At 47.2% G+C, this 19123-nt stretch overlaps 1 protein-coding gene across 1 annotated transcript in view; it reads left to right on the top strand.

The window, feature by feature from the left end:
- LOC142452383 (putative uncharacterized protein C6orf183) overlaps window positions 1–13664 on the top strand; it is a 32958-nt gene extending 19294 nt beyond the window's left edge. Inside the window, exons 5-11 of the mRNA XM_075553744.1 lie at window positions 3386–3538; window positions 4009–4203; window positions 5903–6044; window positions 7229–7386; window positions 10934–11086; window positions 11278–11379; window positions 13446–13664. Coding sequence (XP_075409859.1) covers window positions 3386–3538; window positions 4009–4203; window positions 5903–6044; window positions 7229–7386; window positions 10934–11086; window positions 11278–11379; window positions 13446–13664 — 1122 coding nt within the window. The remainder of the gene's footprint in view (window positions 1–3385; window positions 3539–4008; window positions 4204–5902; window positions 6045–7228; window positions 7387–10933; window positions 11087–11277; window positions 11380–13445) is intronic.
- The last annotated feature ends 5459 nt before the right edge of the window (window positions 13665–19123 follow it).

Genomic DNA, 19123 nt, shown 5'->3' with positions numbered 1-19123 from the left:
AGAGTAAAAAAAAAATTGTTCCAAAGAAGAAAAATCCCTTACAGTTTCTTATACAGCAGCTTAACGGAGCCCTGGTGGCTCAGTGGTGGAAGCACGCAGCTTCTGACCACAAGATGAAGGGTTCAAAGCCACCAGCTACCCTTTGGGAGAAAAGTGTAGTTGCCTGCTTCCACAAAGGTTTACAGCTTCGGCACCCTTATGGGACAGTTCCACTCTGCTTTAGAATCCACTCGACCGCTGGTAACTGTACATCGGCATGGGAACAGGGCCAGGATCACATGTGGATGTGCGACATTCTCCTGAAGACTCATTCCCATCCCACACACTCAATGGAGCTGAAAACCCACGGCCGTTGAGTCAATTCTGGCTTGGCGGTTTTCCGGGGGTCTTTATGGGAGCAGGAAGCCTCATCTTTCTCTCAAGATGTGCCTGGTGGGTTCGAACCTATGATCTCGCAGTCAGAAGCCCAATCCACAGCACAGCATGTGACCAGGGCCCCTTCAGTGTTACCCAAGTTGCTTACAAAGATCTTAAACACTATCTTTAGGCTGACATCGCACAAAACTGAAACTGCTCCTGAAGTTCATGTTGCATGTCCCCTCTGCCATTTCTGCCTGTTTCTTTCATGAATGGTTCGCCTGCTTACGTGTCCCCTTTTCCTAAGTTTTTATTGGATGCTGAATTTTGCAATATTGAGCACTGGGTTTTCTTGTATTCCTTTCAAGAATGCTACACTTTGATTCTGACAGGCAGTTAACTTCCTTCCAGGTCAACTTGATTCTTTCAAGGCTTGTTTTCACGTTTCTTGGGAGTGGGTTTGGACTAATCTCTGTCTCACGATAGTTTATCCTTATTATGAAAGTGATGTGCACACTGAAGGTCTGATATTCGGGCTCTTTGTCCTGGCTGGTTGGAACCTGATTTCTCTCCCAGCTTTGTATAAACCCCAAGAACTATTCCATGGACCATTGTGGGGGGTCAGATGCTTACAGACTTCTTCCCTGAAGACAGTCACCAGGGAGAAGGCCCCTGTCCATTAAGGACAATGGACAGGCCTGTAGTCATTAACTTGGTTCCTGTAGGTGGGGTTCACACCCTACTGATAATGGTTCCTATGGAGATCAGCTGCCATCCTGACTCTAGGATCCGCCCATCTTGTCACATGTGTACCCCCAGACCCCCCTCTTCCTATTGCATGTCCCTAGACCACCCCCTCTCATTGTGGTATTACCTATAGCACAACCCCTTCCTGTGACGAATGTCCTCACCCGTAGTTAGGGGGCTTGCATGTCCCCAGAGAATATAAAAGCCTTGGTTAGCATTAAATAAATCTCTCTCCACGTGGACCACCAAGCGGGGCTGAGGTGAGCATGCTACCATGAATTGTGACTCCATTACTTCTCTCTCATTTCTCTCTCATGCTATGACTTTACTATGATCTTTACTTATTATCACTGTACAGTTGCACCTACCGGCCCCGTGATGCGGTGTTAGGGGCAGGCTTCCCCTGGCAGACCATGCCTTGGCCTCGTGGGGTGTTCTTTGTCTGCGCTCCTGGGGTTTCCCCCTCTGGAGGCACAGCTTCGTGTACAGCCACAGCCTGCTGGGACTGCTGCACAAATCCCTGGAGGCGTGCTTGGCACAGCTGCCTCCTCACGTGTCCTCTGCTCCCCACGGAGCTCCAGGCCTTCACCCTGCTCAAATTTCTCTCTCTCTCCAACTTCGAGGGACTCTCATGCTCTGCTTGGATCATCTTTCCGGCTCCTAGCTCAGAAACTGCCTCAGGCAAAACCCCAAACATCTGGTTCCCCGAGTTGACTTCCCTTCTCTCAGGGGTCCTGGCTCCGCTTTGCCAATTGTCCAGCATCCAAAAACTGTCACCTTGTGGATTTTGTCTACTTTTCTAGGTATTTAGCATACATAATCTGGTCTAGTTATTTCCTCATAGCCAACATGAGTTCTCTGATGAGGAAGAAGGCATTTAAGAAGAGAGGCTTATTCATTTTCAAATACAGATATCATTTATAAGCCAAGATGAAGAGCTCCAATTTTACCTGTGAGATGTTCAGTGCCGTAGACTCACAACTGAATTTTCCAAATTTAGCTTAGCTTTCAACTCAGCAGAGTGAACATTGTAGCCGTGACATAGAACCCTGTCAAACGGCTGAAGCTAAGCTAAATTTGGAAAATCCATCTTTTGAAAACAACCATGAACTACCCTGCTAGTATAGCGTTATGCCTGGAGTTGCTAACCACAACGTCAGCAGTTCAAAACCACTAGCTGTTCTGTGGGAGAATGACAGGCTTTCTCCTCCATAAAAGGTCAGAGTCTCACCCCAAATCATGTACAGGGTTCCCACATAGATCAAGCCTCTGATGAACCCCCTCTGACCAGAGTTGAGGGGTGTGAATAGCCTTATCAGACAAAACTCACTACTGAGTCAGTGCTGACCCATAGTGACCCACTGTGGATTCTCAGACTGTAGCTGTTTTCCAGAGTCTTTCTCCTGAGGAGCGGCTGGTGGTTTCGAACTTCTGACTATGCAGATCACAGCCCAACACCACACCACCAGAATTCCTTTGCTGTCACACAGAGAGCATTATAAAGTTGGTGATGGTAATTACAGTTAGGTTAAAGTGCAATAGCTTATCATGTGACCTCCCTTTTGACTCATTTAAAAGTTGTGTCAGTTAAAAAAAAAAGAGGGGTAGTGGGAGGGAGGGGAAAAAAGTTAAAAAAAAAAAGAGTGAAGAGGAAAGACATGCGGATTGAGTTCTCAGTGACTCCCCTCTGGCAATAGACCTGGGGTGCAGCAAGCCTGGCTCCATGCAAAGGGCATTGGAAAGCGGGTCGTTACAGATATAGTTAGGTTAAAATTGAACACCTTAATATTTGATCGCCTTAACTTTGCTCTAGTTTTTAATAGTTTCAACTTCATTTTCAATTACGGTTTTAATCTATTTTGCTTTGTTACTGCTGTTAGCTTTGCTGCTATTTTTTTTGTATGTTTCTCTTTATATGAGATCCAGGATAGGCAAATCTAGACGCAGTAACTAGATCAATGGCTCCCTGGGGCCTGGCAGGGAAGGCTGGGGAGTGGGGAATGGGTTGTTAATAACGATGAGTACAAGAAAGGAAAACGTTCTAAAAAGGAATGTGGTAAAGATTGCAAAACTCTCCTTGATATGACTTGACTATTGAATTGTATGATATGTGGATTAGGTGATGATAAATAGGAGGAAAAAAAGTGTTAGTCTTGGAAATCCACAGGGGCAGTTTCTACCATGACCTATAGGGTGGCTATGAGTTGGAAATCGACTCTGTGGCGTTGAGTTTGAGTTTTCTTAAGACTTTATTCAGTCTTCCTGTGACCCTGATCTTCAGCCGTTAACTTTGTTGTTCTTGCTGCCGCTGCTGGTGAAGTACTACACCGAGCGGATGACCCAGCTGGCCCAGAGCAAGTACTTGAACATGCTCAGGTGGAAGAGGTTTTGCCAGCACAGTAAGATCATGGAGCAGCTCCATCCTTTGTACCAGGTACGAAGCCTATGAACAAATGTTCCTGCGGGTGGTTTCTCATCAAGAAGTAAAACAGGCAATGGACTCACCAGTTTTTAAAGTCATGGCTGGAGATGGGAAAGGAAGTAGCAGGTGGACCTACTGGCCTGGCCTGCCTGTGGCGAATGATAATGGGGTCACTTGAAGGAGGTTTTGTGCGATAGGAGATATCTTTTTCTCCACAGCACAGACATCGGCTCCACTGCTCATAAGTGGACGCCAGTGACGAGACAGCCTGACGTGCTGAAACGTTGCTGGAGACCCTCATTTCCAGCTCCTAATGGGACCGCTGCCCTTGTCCATCAAATTCAGAATGTGGGAGAACTTGAGATTTCTAGAAGCCCTTACTGAGCTCCCAAGCAGCGTCATTCCTCTTTGTTCGGATGCCAGAGATGGGGGACTACGGCTTACAAAGAGCCAAGTTCCTTGACTGTATCTCTCCTAAACAGAAACAAGTTGGCTACATCATGCGGGAGTACAATGACACCATTCAGAGAGCAGAAAGGTTGTCTGTGGCCCGAGAAAACTTCCTCATGGGAAAAAGCAATCCTGCTAATTTAGTGACACAGGAAGACCTGACTATCTACACAAGGTGGTTTGTGTGTCACCTGCACTCTCTCAAGACGATTCATCATTACCTGCAGGTGAGACTAATGAAATATTATTGTGCAACAATAGTGCCCTACCTGTCACCTAGCATGGGATTGTTAACATTTCTGTCTTCTACCAGCCTTACAAACTATAGGACCAGTAATGAACCATTGGCTTTTTCTTCAAGATCTTTTCAGATGAGCTTGATCTTACTCTAATAAAACCATCTTATTAATTTTTATTCACTGTGTTCGTTCATGTTTTCATCATCTTGCTCAGGATTTATGCTCTCCAATGTAGATTCATATTTTTTATTTTATTCATTGTGGGGTACCAGCCCCCACAACTGAATGGGCCCAAGGTGCAGTTGTGTAGTTGAGGGGTAAATGAAAGCGACAAGATAAAGCATGTAAGGGCTCCCCTTTGTAGTCATGACTCCAGGAGCCAGGTCCACACACACACAGAGAATATATTTCCAACAAAGGCTTAAATACTCTAGTGGGGGCATGCAAGCCCCCCTAATTATGGGTAACCATAACAAAGTGGGCTGTACCCTAGCCCTAAAGGTCCCTGAGTACATTGGAGGAGTAACCTAACACCAGTGCCTGGGGCAGGTAAGGGGGCGTGGCTCTCTTCAGAGCCTAGAGCAATAGCATGGGTCTGTTCCCTCCTAGAGTGAAAGCTGCAGGCTAGAGAGCAATCAGCCTTGTGCTTGGAGGAGGTAACTTTAAAGCAGCACTATTATGGGAGGCTATAGTGGGAAATATTAATTATGAGAATGTGATTGGGACTCATCTCCAACTCACAAGGGTGAAGGCCTCCCTCCACCCCAGAAACCCAGCCTGCCAGGCTTCTTTAAATATGAGAACACAGGATCATCTGTATACACTCTTCCCATTCTGTGTTTCCCACAAAATTAATCAGTAATATTTAATTAGCTTCTTGAATATGCAAGGTGCTTGCCTTAGACTGTGTAACAAGAATCTGGGTCCTAAGCTGGTAGGACGACGATCAAGTAAATATTCAACAGAAATTCGATGTGATAAGAGAAATTAGAGTACATTTACAGGGTAAACAGGTACTCAAGAGTGGCCCTAACCTGGCTAGAGGCATCAAAAAATGATGACATTTTCATTTTAGAAAGACTCTTATTTGCCACCTAACTGCATGGGTTCTCCTCTTAGCTTAGTCCCAGCAGCACCAACATCCAGTTACCCCAGAACCTGGCCATCGTCCTTCCTCTACTCCACTCACGGTCAAGGTCCCTCTGGTGGCTCCCGAGTCACATGGTATTATAATGATCTACTTGTAAGTCGGTGAACTCTTTGAGGTTGTCCCATATCTCATTCATCATGTTATCCTAATACCTACACCCCCATATCCTTGTCCATTAGAAGTGCTCGACCCATCGCAACTTATTACCATCAAGTCAATGTCAACTCACAGAGACCCTACTGGACAGGGTAGAACTGCCTCTGTGAGTTTCTGAGACTGTGACCGGTTACAGGAGTAAAAAACCTCATCTTTCTCCCTTTGGTCAATCTACACTTGGCTAATATTAAGGCCACTGGTGTTGGTAACAGCATCTCGTCTAGAGGTCAAGTCCCCATTTTGCCTCTATGTTTGGATAGATTACTGAGGTCCACCTACCTCCTTCCTTCTCATTCAAAGCAAAACGTTGCTTCTGAATCTGGCTAGAAGCTCTTGTGCTGTTTGAGTTAATGTGTGGGCTCTTTGTTTGCCCTCGTGTAGGCCCTCCAGTATTTGCCCATCTCCAAAGTACTGAGTGTGACTGCTGACAAACTCCCTGAGGTTGGTCCAGACTACGAAAAGGACATTGACCCTGACATCCAAGGCTCTGCTTCTCCAGGCCCAACAGGCACTGATGCTTCCGGTAAGGATTTAGTCTTCTCGCACCAGGGAAAGAGAGGCAGATTGTGATTTTTGTCCCTTGTGTTGAAGTTTGTTGTTGTTTTATACTCTGAAGAGTTCATCGCTTCTTCATAAGCAAGCCCTGATGAGATATTTTCTAATGTGGAGCACAGTAAACACTTCCCATGGACACTTTAAGCTGTCTTAATAACTGGCAAATTTAAATCTGGGAAAGAGCAATGGGCTTAACGTCAAGAGTACCGGGCTCCAGACTTGTCACTGCCTGGGCCTCACTGGGGGCCTGCTTGTTTAGGTCATTTCATCTCCTGGAACCCCCAGTTTACTCATCTCCAAAATAAATCTGTTCTATTAAGTGGCCTCTACGGCCTCTCTCAGTTTTAATACTATATGCTTTTAAAAGAATTTCCCCTTATGAATCAATTTACTATAGTTTTCCTGCTGCATTAAAGATGCCCAGGAAACTTCAAAAGAGCCCTGGTGACAAAGTGAGTTAAGCCTTGGGCTGCTAACCCACAAGGTCAGCAGTTCAAACCCACCAGCCACCCTGCAGAAAATGAGGCTTTCTGCTCCCATAAAAATGTACAGCCTCAGAAACGCAAAGGGGGGAGTTCTATTCTGTCCTGTCCAGTTGCTATGAGTCACAATTGACTCGATGGCAGTAAGCATGGTTCTTGGATGAAACTTTGTCAAGTTTCTACTGTGAATGGCTTGGGGATATGTCCAGGGTGTCCCAAGAGCACCTGGGAGGGGCAACCAGCCCAGTCATGAGCAGTAGAGGAGGTTTCTGGAAGAAGAGGCCAACTGGGTCCTTCTAGATGAGAGGGAATTAACCAGAAATGGTGAGAAGTGAAAATTCTCACCCTCTGATGTTTCAGTTAATATGTAAGCCCCTGTTTTCATCAGCCAGAAAGGACGATCGATCAACAGTGATGCTTCTGCTAACTCGTGCTCCACAGGGTCTGTTGGGTTTCTTCTGCGATCTGGGAGAAGGGGAGGGGTCTTTGTGTCTGCTCACAGACAGCCGGCCCCAACCATTCGCCATGTATTCCCTGGCCGAGAAGACAAGGCAGGGAGCAAAACGGCTGTCCAGCGGTCCTGCCTTCAGTGATCCGTAAAGAGCTGTCCATGTTCTCTCCCTGACTGTTGTTCATTTGTCTTAATGCATTCGACTTTGAATTCTTTCAGGGGCAACGAGGTCCGGAGCTGCTTTCATCCTGCCCCAACACACAGCAGAACCAGGAGAAGTGAAACCTCAGCTGAAGCGCCTGCTCTCCCATTACAGCGTCCCATTTGACGTGGAGGAGCTGAGGGACTCGGCTAAGGAGATGGAGCTGTTTTCCTTGGTACTTACTTGATGGGCTCCGTAACACAACTCTAGATGTGCGTGCAATAACGCACTGGCTGTGGTCCCCAAGTTGGATATGTACACTGACAACAATGATTTCTTACGAGATACACATATGCGGGGAAAACGAAAGGTACTGTTGCTCATGTGCCAGTTCCTACATGTTTTATTCCAAGCAAAACGTGTTTTGACATGTCTCTATGACCAGTCTTCGTTTCATGAAGGTGGCTTCCCCTAAAATGTCCAATCAAAAATAAGAGGCTTCTGAGGAAACGGGCTGGGCCAGACTGGTTTTTGGTTTCCAAAGGATTCAGCTGGGAAGAGTTTCTGGAAATATTCCGGGTGATCACAAGGGTTGCCGACGAGGACATTTTCAGAAAAAGGACAGGAAGTTGCCTGTAGGAATTCCACTCCCCAGTCCCCCACCCTCATGATGACAACATGCCTGTTCATTCTTTGAAGATAGCCAGGGCTGTCCTACAAGGATTTTGTTGGAAACTTTACCCCAGTTAACCGACAACCCTTGCTCTTTCAGATATCTTGCTCTTTCAGACTTTTTTTTTTATTCCCAAGCTGCACATTTGACAGGAATCAGAGCTGAGCCACTGGAGGGTCCCCAAAGTGCCACAGTCATTGGGTGTGATGACTTCTTTGAAGGTGGCAGCACTCCCCCCCAAAGGAGATAGACCTAGAGGGGCATATTCAGAAACAGGAGTTGCACGTTGTAATGGTTTTACTTAGTAAAGGTTTCTGTGATTTTAAAGCACTACTTTTTAAAATGGGACTTAGCTTGTTGCTGTGCAAGAGTAATGCGTCCAGAGGGGTTTGTTTTGCTGCAGAATTTAAAGAAAATTCTCAGAATCTGTTGCAACATATCTCCTTATAGCCCAAGCCGCTGGAATAAAGGGAGTGGACTCAGTTGTCTGCTCTGCTACACCACAGTGTCGCCCGCCCTTCCTTAAAAATAAAAGCAACTCATATGATCAAAAACGCATACATTTTTAAAAAGAAATATTTCAAAGGAAAACAATTATACGTAGAGAGTTTCAGAATTGCAATAACATTTTATAGCAAGCATTTCAACAATGAAGATACTTTCCTTGTTCTAACCCACTGCCCTCTGCTCCATGTGACTTGTAGCAATCCGTGGGGCTCCACAGGACTACCAATGAACACCCACCCCACCGCCCCCGTGCTGGAGGCTAACCTGACTCAGCGACCCTACGGCACAGGGTAACGCTGCCTCTGTGAGTCTCCCAGACTGTAACTCTCTCTCTTTTAAAACATGTTCTATTGGGAGCGCTTACAGATAGCATTCCACTCCACTGTTCATTCACATGAAGCAATATTATATACAATTGCTATCACAATCAGTTTAGAAACATTTTCTTTCTTCTTGTTCCGTCCCTTCCTCACCATACCCTCCAGGAACACTTCTTCTTCCTTCCCCTATAATAGGGTTTGGAGTGTTTGGGGTTTTTTGGGTGCCAATTTGTACACACTCCTATCCACACATCCACACACAACCCTGCTGTTGATCCCACTGAGTGGTACTCTGCAGCCATCAAGGCTAACAGCTCCCCACTCCTCCCTTCCCTGCCCCCCCTCTCTTCCTGCACCCTCAGGGAGCCACTACTCCTGTTACTGTTTCTGAAGGGTTCTCTATCTCGACTTTCATGTACTGAACAATCTTAAATATACAGATAAACATATGCAAATATAACATGCTTAGTGAGATAAAACAAATAAAAGTAATCATAGTAAAGGGAGGAAATATTAGAGAACTAGAGGATAGTTATGTGGTTCATCAGTGTCATATCACACCCTGGATTTATCATCCCTTTCATGTGGCCTTTCTGTGAGGGACTGTCCAATTATCTTAGGTGGGTTTGGGGTCTCCACTACATCCACACCCCTTCACATGGATTTGGTTGCTAGTCTTTGAACTTCTGATACCTCTTCCTGTGGACATCTTGTGATCACATGGGATAGTGTGCTTCTTCCATGAGGGCTTGTTGCTTCCCTGCTAGATGGCTCTATGTTTAACTACAAGCCTTTCAGACCCCAGATGCTATATCTTGTAATAGTCAGGCACCATCAGTTTACCTGACTACATTTGCTTATGGACTACATTTGCTTTTGTCTTCAGTGATCATGTCAGGAAGGTGAGTATCATACAGCACCACATTAGAACAAATCGTTCTTGAACTGAACTAAGATTTAATTAGAGGTCCAACTCATACTGTCACACTTTACAGAAGTAGAAAGCCTCATCTTTATTCCATGTAGCAGTTGGTGGTTTCAAACTGCTGACCTCGTAGTTAGTAGCTCAATGTGTAACCCACCATGCTACACAGGTTATACATCTTGACAGATGCAAACTGCCTCATCTTTCTTCTGCAGAGAGGCTGGTGGGTTCAAATGGCTGAACTTTTTTGTGCTTATCCCTATATTGTACACCCAGATCTATTTTTGCAGGGTCGAAGTGGTCAGTGGATACAGTTCCTCATGTTGTGGTGACCCCTCCAACCATAAAATTATTTATGTTTCTACTTCATCACTGTAATTTTGCTAGTGTTATGAATCGAGCAACCCCTGTGAAAGGTTGTTTGAGCCCAAACGGGGTCATGACCCACTGGTTGAGAATGGCTGGTATAAAGGAAGAGAGTACTCCCCAAGAGGGATAGGAGGGATCAAGAAACAGGTGAACGGTCCTGTTTGGAGGATGCTGAGAGGTAATTTAAATGGTTGACTATAAAGTTGATGATTCAGAATGCAATTCCCCTCCTAATTTACAACAATACATAAATAAATAAAAACAGAAATCTACATTAGATATTACGTATCTCCAGTCATTGGAGCAGGCATCCAGAACAAGTAGTACACACGACTATGGTAATAAGCTGCCACAAACAACAACAACAACAACAACAACAACAACAACAAGGGCTCACTGCCATCCAGTCATGGCCACTCACAGAGACACTGCAGCGCAGGATGGAACTGCCCCTAGGAGTTTCCACAACTGCCGCTCTTCACTGGGCAGAAAGCCCATCTTTCTCCTGAGGAGCAGCTGGTGGTTTTGACCTGCTGACCCAGGAGATTGCAGCCCAATGTGTAACCATTATGTCCCCCACCTCCCCCCATGTGCGACATGGGAACAAACAGTGAAGGTTCTGTTACTACCACTGAGCCATGGTGGCGGAGTGGTTATGTGTGGGTCGTGATCCTAAAGGTCAGCAGTTGGAAACCACCAGCGGCTCTGTGAGAGAAAAACGGGGCTTTCTACTCTTATAAACAGGTCCAGTCTTGGAAACTCACAGGGGCAGGGCTACCTTGTCCTTCTAAGCATCGCTGTGAATCGCCACTGACTCGATGGCGGTGAGTATTATGACCACAGAGGCATGCCTTACTTGGCTGAAGGACTGGCTGAAATAGTCAGAATCAAGACTGCGTCAGAGGCACTCAGTGGCTGGGTTGGAAATGGCCTACAATCTGAACCTTCTTTCTGGACCCCCCCCCTTCTCTTTCTTAATCCCATTTAGGTTTCCCAGAAATTTCAAAGCATCTTCAAGGAGCAACAGAGAATGCAGACATTTCCAGATTACCACGCTGGGATGGCTAATGCTGAGCGCCCAGGCCTGGAAGGACGTGGTGTGGCCTTGAAGAAGAGAGCCGATTGGATTGCCTTTATAAAGGTGAGGCGACCTGGGGCGACAGTCACCCAGAAGTGATAGCAGAACCCCTCTAAGACCTCACCTACCCTAACAAGCCTGTGGTGTAGACGCCACATCTCATTTCTGAAGAACCTTGAATCTCACTGCTTGCAGCTTTTATTGAGAGGCATTCTCTTATGTTGTCACTTTGTGTGAATGCATTTGTTCTCCAGATTAAACCAAAATGCGATCCTTGGCAAAAGAAGTTTTTGATCAAGCTAAAAGAACGGAAAAGAATAGATGTATTACTGCAACTCCAAGCAAAGTTTTTGAAGGTAAGAAAATAATCGTGGTTCCCGGTAGCTAAGAAATCATTTTTGGAACTTTCTTTCTCCTTTACAAAAATAATGTGGCCACGGATTCACTCCGAAGGCTGTGTTTGGAATGCTCTGCTCTCGCTCTCCCCTTTGATAAGCTTTCTGGCTTCCAGAACAGAATGAAAATTGTCGAAAGAGCTGGCGTTTGGTCCAGCTTCAGCAGCGGCCTCTGTGCGATCCTGATCTAGTCACTTAACCTCCTGAGCCTCGTTTGTGAAACAAGGGTTGGCCTAAGCAAACTTGGAGACTTCTTGTGAGATCGAAGGTTCTTGGGGCATTATTGATTTCTTTACCTTCAGAAGAGAAGAAGGGACATTTATTTACTAAGCACCTACCACGTGTCAGCAATGATCACAGCCTTTTACAATTTTCCTCTTAAGATTTCATTTTAATTGCCTTTTCATTGCATTGGAAACAAAAGATTCGCCAATTCAACAGTGTTACATGTATACTTCAGTGACACTGACGATGCCCACCACCCTGTGAAGCCATCACCACGACTCCTTTCCAGAAGATTCCATCACCATTCACAGAGACTCCATGCCCTGGAAACAACTCATTTTCTCCCTCTCTTCTGCCTCTGGGAGTCTCTAATAAGCTTTGGTTCCTGTACATCAGGCTATTTCATAGAAATGGAAACACACAGTGTGTGTCCTTTTTGTGCCTGACTTATTTCACTCAGCATCTAATTTTCAAGGCTCCTCTGTGCAGCCTGCAGGGAGCAGGTCTTCATTTCTCTCGGGGGTTGCGTGGTTTTCCACTGCATGTGTCCACACATTTTGAGTTTATCTGCTCAACAACGGAGGGACCGTTGGGTGGTTTCCACCTCTCGGCTATTGTACGTAGTGCTGCCGTGACCACTGGTGTACCGGCTTCCTTCTGATTGAGTTCAAGAATCGCTGAGTCCATGGTAGCTGTTTCCATCCACCTCACATGCATGTGAAAGCTGCCCGCTGCATAAGGGACTTGGCAGAAGCACCGCCGCGTGGGGATGGCTGGTTGGTGAAGACCATTGGGAGTACCGTGGACTACCAGAAGAACACACGTATCCGTGTCGGAGGAAGTACAGCCAGAATGCTCCTCCGGAGGAGGCCTGCGTGACTCACGCACTTTGGATGTGCTATCCGCAGAGGTTAGTCCCTGGAGGAGGGCTTCGTGCTTGGGAAAGTGGAAGGTCAACAACAAAGAAGAAGGCCTTTGACCCGCTGGATTGACATGGTGGCTGCAACCATGGGCTCACACCTAAGGACGTGGGTGAAGATGGCACCCAACTGGGCAGGGTGTCGTTCTGTTGCCCAAGGGATCCCTCTGAGTCGGAACCGACGAGATGGCATTCACCAACACTGACAGGCAGTTCTGGGTTTCCTCTGGGAATGTCCCCTTTCAACATTGTCATTGTTAAGCTGACTTGCCCTGCTTTGAGGGAAGAGTCCAGCCGGGCCATGAGCCCAGGCCTGTGTCCTTACAAAGCCCACCCTCTCCGTGGTGCCCAGCTGCCTCTCCCTGCAGCTCCTGGCAGTTTACAGTGGATGGAGTTTGTCCCCAAAGCTGATGGGCATCTCTCTTTTCATTGGTGCCACCACACTGTGGGCACATTTGGGTCGAAGTCACTGAATTTTAAAGGAGTAACAATGCATATTTGGATACCTATGCAGGGGCTTCAACAAGTTCATGGAGGAAGTCTATTCTATTTTGATACCATTTCCCCACAAACTCTTTGAAGCCCCCTTGTGTAGTACTGAAGAAGGCCTGATGGAGCTGTGGCATCAGTGTTAGGCTGCAAACCACAAAGTCAGCAGTTCACCACCCATCCATGGCTCCACGGGAGAAAGATGAGGCGCAGAGATTGACAGTGGGGAGATTTTATATGTGAGCCGGAACGGACTCCATGGTGATGGGTTTGGTGTATTTCCGTGTATGATGTGGGACAGTCAAATGCCTTTGGGTAAACTTGGGCTAAATTCGTGCTGGGGAGATGAGACAATGCCTCTCTGACCATGCCCTCTCCTCTCGGTTTCCCCAAGATTTCCAGCCCGGGCCGAGCGGTGCAGGCGCTCCAGGACCATGCCGCAAAGATGATTGCACTGGCGGCCCATGAGCCGTCCCTCGCGGCTTCCCAGGGTTTGCAGCAATGCAACTATGACCACATCTGGGAGCATATTTACAGCAACGTCCACCTCTACCAGGTACAGCAGAGAGAAATGGCCGAAACAACTTTCCGTTCAAGTGGAAAGCTCTACTAGACCACGTACCACTAGCAGGCGCCATTGAGTTGGCGCTGACTCGCAGCCACCCCATGTATCAGAGCCGAACTGTGCTCCACAGGGTTTCCAAGGCCAGTGTTGGGCAGTAGATGGCCCGGCCTTTCTTCAGAGGCACCTCCGGGTGGACTCAAACACCCTTCCTTTCAATAAGCAGCTGAGCACCTTCCTGTTTGTTCCATCCCAGGGACTCTGGCTGCGTCCAGCCCTGGGCATGGCCTTTGTTTCTCAGAGATTAACACCCCACCTCATAGACTTACGTTACTTCACCAGGAGTATAAACAACGATCGAGTGCTGATTTAAAGGACGGTGCTAAAGGGATGGCATACTGGGAGACACAAAGGGCAGTGAACTGACTGCAAGGTCAGCAGTTCAAACCCACTAGCTGCTCTGCGGGAGAAAGATAAAGCTTTCTGTTTCCATCAAGATTTACAGCTTTGAAAATCCAAGGGTATGGCTTTTTATAAGTGCTATCAGCGCCCCCAATAAAATAATTTATCAAAAACTTATTTTTTTAAAAAGAAAACAAAAAGCTCTGGGTTACTTTGTCCTATAGAGTCACTATGAGTCAGAATCGGCTCAGTGGCAGTGAGGCTTCCTGATTTTAATGTAAGATGTCATTCCTACTGGTACGTATACGGAAAAAGAAATGCCAGTGCGAGGCTGCCCTTCCTAGTGCTCAGTCCTCAAGCGAACTGGACAGTTATTAAGTGGTGTGAGCGTGTGGATGGCAGATGGTCCCATGGCTGGTTCTCTTGGGGAGACTTCTGAAAGGAGGAACTTGAGTGGGCCTTGGAGCAAGTATAGAGCACAAAGGCCGGTGGCGGGAAGAAGAGCAGGAAGACCGACCGTGTAGACAGCAGTGCTCAACGCGACCTGTAGGTGGTGCGTTCAAGTCCAGTTTGGTTGATTGGAAGACTCATGTAGAAATACAGGTAAGAGAAGTTTGGGGAGGGCGAGGGCCAGATCATGATGTTTTTCAGTTCCAGAGTAAGGAATCTGTGCTTTACTCTGTAGAGAGCGTGATGTATATATGAAGCTGTATTTTTAGGAAGATTTGTGTGCCAGCGAGTGGCTAGCTGGGTTGAGGTTGGGGGGCATGGGGGGAACTGGAAGGCCGGGAAAGTGACTGGGGGACGATTGCACAGGACAGGCATGAAGTATGCCCGTGAAGAGGACTTGCCGTGGAAGGCTAATGGGTATTTTCTTTCCTATGATACCACATTTTCAATGCTGTCACCGACTATTATTTGCTTGCTGCTCAGGGAGATGGGTTTTGCCTCATTGGCTTGTTTAAAGTGGGAAGATAAAAAGTATTTATAGGTGGAGAGGAGGAAAAGACGTGGAAAAGACGAGCCGGACAAAGAGAGGAGACAGGTGAGAAGCATGACCTGAGGGAAGAGCAGGGAATGCATCGCAGACACTAGAGAAGAGGCAACTTACCAGGAAGGGAGGAAGGCGTCACTTCCTATGAGTGAATGAGACCCGTGGAATTCTGAGGTGGGAAAGGCAGCTTGTGACTGGCCCTGGTGGGTCCGCGAGGCGCCTATCTGTGTGAGTGAGGTGGGGCAGGGAGAGTGGTGGGTGAGGAGCTTCGTCATTAAGGGGAAGGCAACAGAACCTTCTGAGAGAAGAATAGGAGCATCCCCAAAAAGACCCTGTTACGTAAGGCGCCATGAGTTTGCAGTCAGCTCACCTGGCCCAATACTTCTATAACTTCCACCCCTAGAAATAATTGTAGGGGAACTGAGCACTGTACAACAAGCCAAAGCATGGAGAAGTTTTGAAGATATGAGATTGTCATGGTAGCCATCTGTGTTAGGCAGGGTTCTCTAGAGAAACAGCAGGGTGGGTCAACAACAGTCAGTAACTCAGGAGCTTAGCAAAGCAGGCCCAGATGATATGACCGCAAACAATGCAATGTGACAGGATCCACCAGCCTCAAGCTCAAGCAAAGCAGGTCTCCAAGCTCTAGTGACATGATCCACAGGTTGGCTTGGTGCGCAGGTAGTGTAGCTCACAGGTTGAGGCAGAGAACTAACTAAAGCAGCCGCACATTCAAGCTTGCTCTGATCACCAGAGAGCAAGAGACAAGGGGTGGGGGTGAGCCTTGCAGAGCCATTTATCTCTTTGCCCTTCAATCAAACTGTGACCTGATCAATCCCACATGTTCCTATTGGCCAGGTTAGCACAATAAGCCAAATTATCACATTGTCCCAGGGTAGGTATGAAGGAAAGTGAAATCTAAGGTATCCAATAAATTATAAACTGACTGGAAGTGAACACACATACCTGCTTTTAGAATGTTAACTTGCTTACTACACAAGGATCTAGATATCTAAAGAGCCATGAGTCGGTCACACCAGTCAGCAGCAGATACAACACATCATGGTAGGAATCTCCTGTGCATTTCCTGAAAGGGCATTGAACTCCCAGTGACACTGTCTCCTCATCCGTCTCCTCGGTTTTCTCTACCAGAGTTGTGAAAACAACACCATTTTCTCCATACCACTATCATTTCACACTGAGATTTACATCACCATTCCGGAAGAGCTTGTCTGAACAAGGGGACATTTAAAAACATCTGGCTATTGTGGTTGTTACACCAAACTTAGGGGATTGGAGGAAGAGCGGGGAGAAGGCCGAGTCAGCACTGCATGGCTCTGAGAAACGCCTCAGCTCCAGCATCCTGGACCTTCTTCCTCTCGTGCTGAGGCGCTCCTCTTTCACTCCAAGAGTTCAGCTATTCAAACCAGCTTGAGGGCCACTGAACAAATCTATCTTCCTCATTGACTGACCGAATAAGGCGAGTTAAACTGCTCCCTCAGGGAGCAGCTGAGGGTGAAAGGAGGTGAATAAACTCAAGGTAGAGATTGAAAGCCAAGGAGAACCAGGGCAGAGATGAGGAGATTCACGTTTCAGTTTGTGGGAAAATGATGAGGTTCAAAGTAGCACCTGGCCAGCAGGTAGGACTGAGTTATGGCAGGACCCATGGCAAGGTGAGCAGACTCTGAAGGATCACTGAGCTGGGGGAAAGCAGACGGGCACAGTGAGAGAGGATGTGGTGGTTCAGGATGGTGTTCAGAGGCAGGAAACCAGTCAGGGCTACGGAGGTGGACTGGGGGTGGTGGAAGGGGGAGAAGCTGTGGTCAAAGTAGAGGAAGGGAAGCTTCCTGTTTTCCCTTTCCCAGCCACGTGGTGGAGGTAGAACCACCACAGCTGGCTCTGTCTCTGGCCCCACTTCCTTTCATCTGCAGCGGGACCGGGCAGCTGGGACTTTTGCCAAAGGCTATTTGTGCAGTTGCCCAAATGCTAAAAAAGGGAAAGAAGCAAGAAGAACACTTCCCCTGGTTATTGACTGACTTATAAATGTTGTTGTTGGTATTGACCAAAAGGGGGGAAAATGGGAACATTGTATCCCAAGTTGATTCACAGTAAGGAGACCATAAAGAGACTTAGAATGACTGTATTTTCAGGCTCCAGAAGAACTCACTCAAAGCAACCTATCTATTCATGTCAGGCAAGTGGTCCAGTTCCCCATCCATTCATTCCATGATGATTACATGGGTGCTGCCTTTGTGTCAATCATTGCACGGGTCTCCGAATGAGCAGACCCATTCCTGCCTCCATGTGGAGCAATGCAGGATAAACAAGTTAACAAGGAAGCAAATCTACAGCTCTAACTTGTGGACAACTTGAAGAGAATGATGGGGCAGAGGGCAGCGGGTGGATGAGAACCATTTGAAAAGCCAGGTCAGCAGAAACCCCTCTGGCGGGGTGCCATTTATGTTGAAAGTCGAAGAACGAGAAGGAGCAGAGCATGCAAACAAACAGCCTTGATGGGAGTTTTCTAACCAGAGAATGGAAGAGACCACTCAGTGCCTTGAAAAATGGATGGCTTCCCCTGGCCTGAGCAGCCCAGGGGGTCAGGGGGCATCTCCTTCAGGGGCTTATCTGGGGCTGTCCTTGGTGAAGACACTTGAGAGTTGCTCACTGTTTGGGGGACCAAATGGTGCAGAGCCAAGCCCCGACTGCCTCAGGGAAGCTTCTGGACCAATAGTTTAAGTTCCTCTGTCTTACTTAATACCAGTACATGTCTCAGTCATGACCCCAATCCCTATCCAGGTGTCCCACTGGTAACTCCATTTCATTGGTTGGGTACCAGCCATGTTTATATGCCAGTCTTCTTTGACTGCCCATGTCCTTTTTAAAGCTCTGTATCCCAGAACCCCTGGACACCATTATGACCTCCTACCAATGGTCTTCCTCATGCAGATGATATGCTTCTGTAGTTGTCCTGTTTAAGACTCACTAGATGCTCTCCTTATTGAAAACACACACAATGCTTTTTCAGGAAAAGAAAATAGCACTCACTACTTAGGAAAGCACTTACACTGGAAGGAAGAAAGACTAAGACAATGTCGCGTCCACAACCCATAGTTCTCCGCATTGTCCTATGGGGGTGACCACTTCATGGCGTTGGTCAGAGTCACTGTCCACAGGATCAGGACACCAGTCCACCTGTTGGATTCATCTTCATAGCGTTTTCATCGGGCACTTTTGTAAAGAAGTAAATCACTGGGCCCTTCTTCCTAGTCTTCCTGCATCTGGAAGCTCCGGGGAAACCTGGTCACCAGTGGGTAAAGCCACCACAGCACGACACACTGATGATACCATGGAGAAACTGCCAAAGAAAGACTAAGTCAGTCGTGGAAGAAGCACGCCATTGTGCTTGGACGTGAGGATGGTGAGATTTTGTCTCAGACCCTTGGCATGCTGTTAGGAGGGACCGGATCCTGAGGAAAGACAGTCCAAACAAACAGACGAAAAGCCAAACTCACTGCCAGGGAGTCTGTTCCAACTTACAGCAATCCCACATGGAACAGAAGAACGGCTGCCTGCACTTTCAGAGGCCGTCAGTCTTTGTGGATGCAGACAGCCCCATCTTTCTCCTGCAGGGTGGGTTGGAACTTCTGACCTTGTGGTTAGCAGCCACAGGATGGCATACTACGCAACCAGGGTGCAGGACAGCTTGGCAAAGTGGAGGGTCAGCAAGAAAGAAGACGACCCTCCACAAGATGAACTGACACAATGGCTTCAACAGTGATCGCCAACTTAGAAACAAGAATAAGAAGGCGCAGGACCAGGCATCGTTTTGTTCTATAGGCCCCGCCGGGGTCACTGTGAGGTGGAACTGATTCAATGATGCTCAACAAGGACAACAAAGGTTGACTACTGGTCAGTTGAGATGAGCATTAAGCAAGCCTTTGGCATAAGCCCCTGAGTGATAGAAACAGTTAATGTACCCGGCTGCTACCCAAAGCTTTGAGTCAGGTGCACCCAGAGACATTTCAATGCGGTGTGGCAATCTACGTCTAAAAACTGACCAGATGAATCCATAGGGGCAGCAGTGGGATAAGTTTCAGGGGAGGGGGGTACT

This window comes from Tenrec ecaudatus, chromosome 7, assembly GCF_050624435.1.
Source record: "Tenrec ecaudatus isolate mTenEca1 chromosome 7, mTenEca1.hap1, whole genome shotgun sequence".
Lineage (NCBI taxonomy): Eukaryota > Metazoa > Chordata > Mammalia > Afrosoricida > Tenrecidae > Tenrec > Tenrec ecaudatus.
The sequence above is the reverse complement of the archived record's forward strand: the minus strand, read 5'-3'. Positions and strand labels throughout refer to the sequence as shown.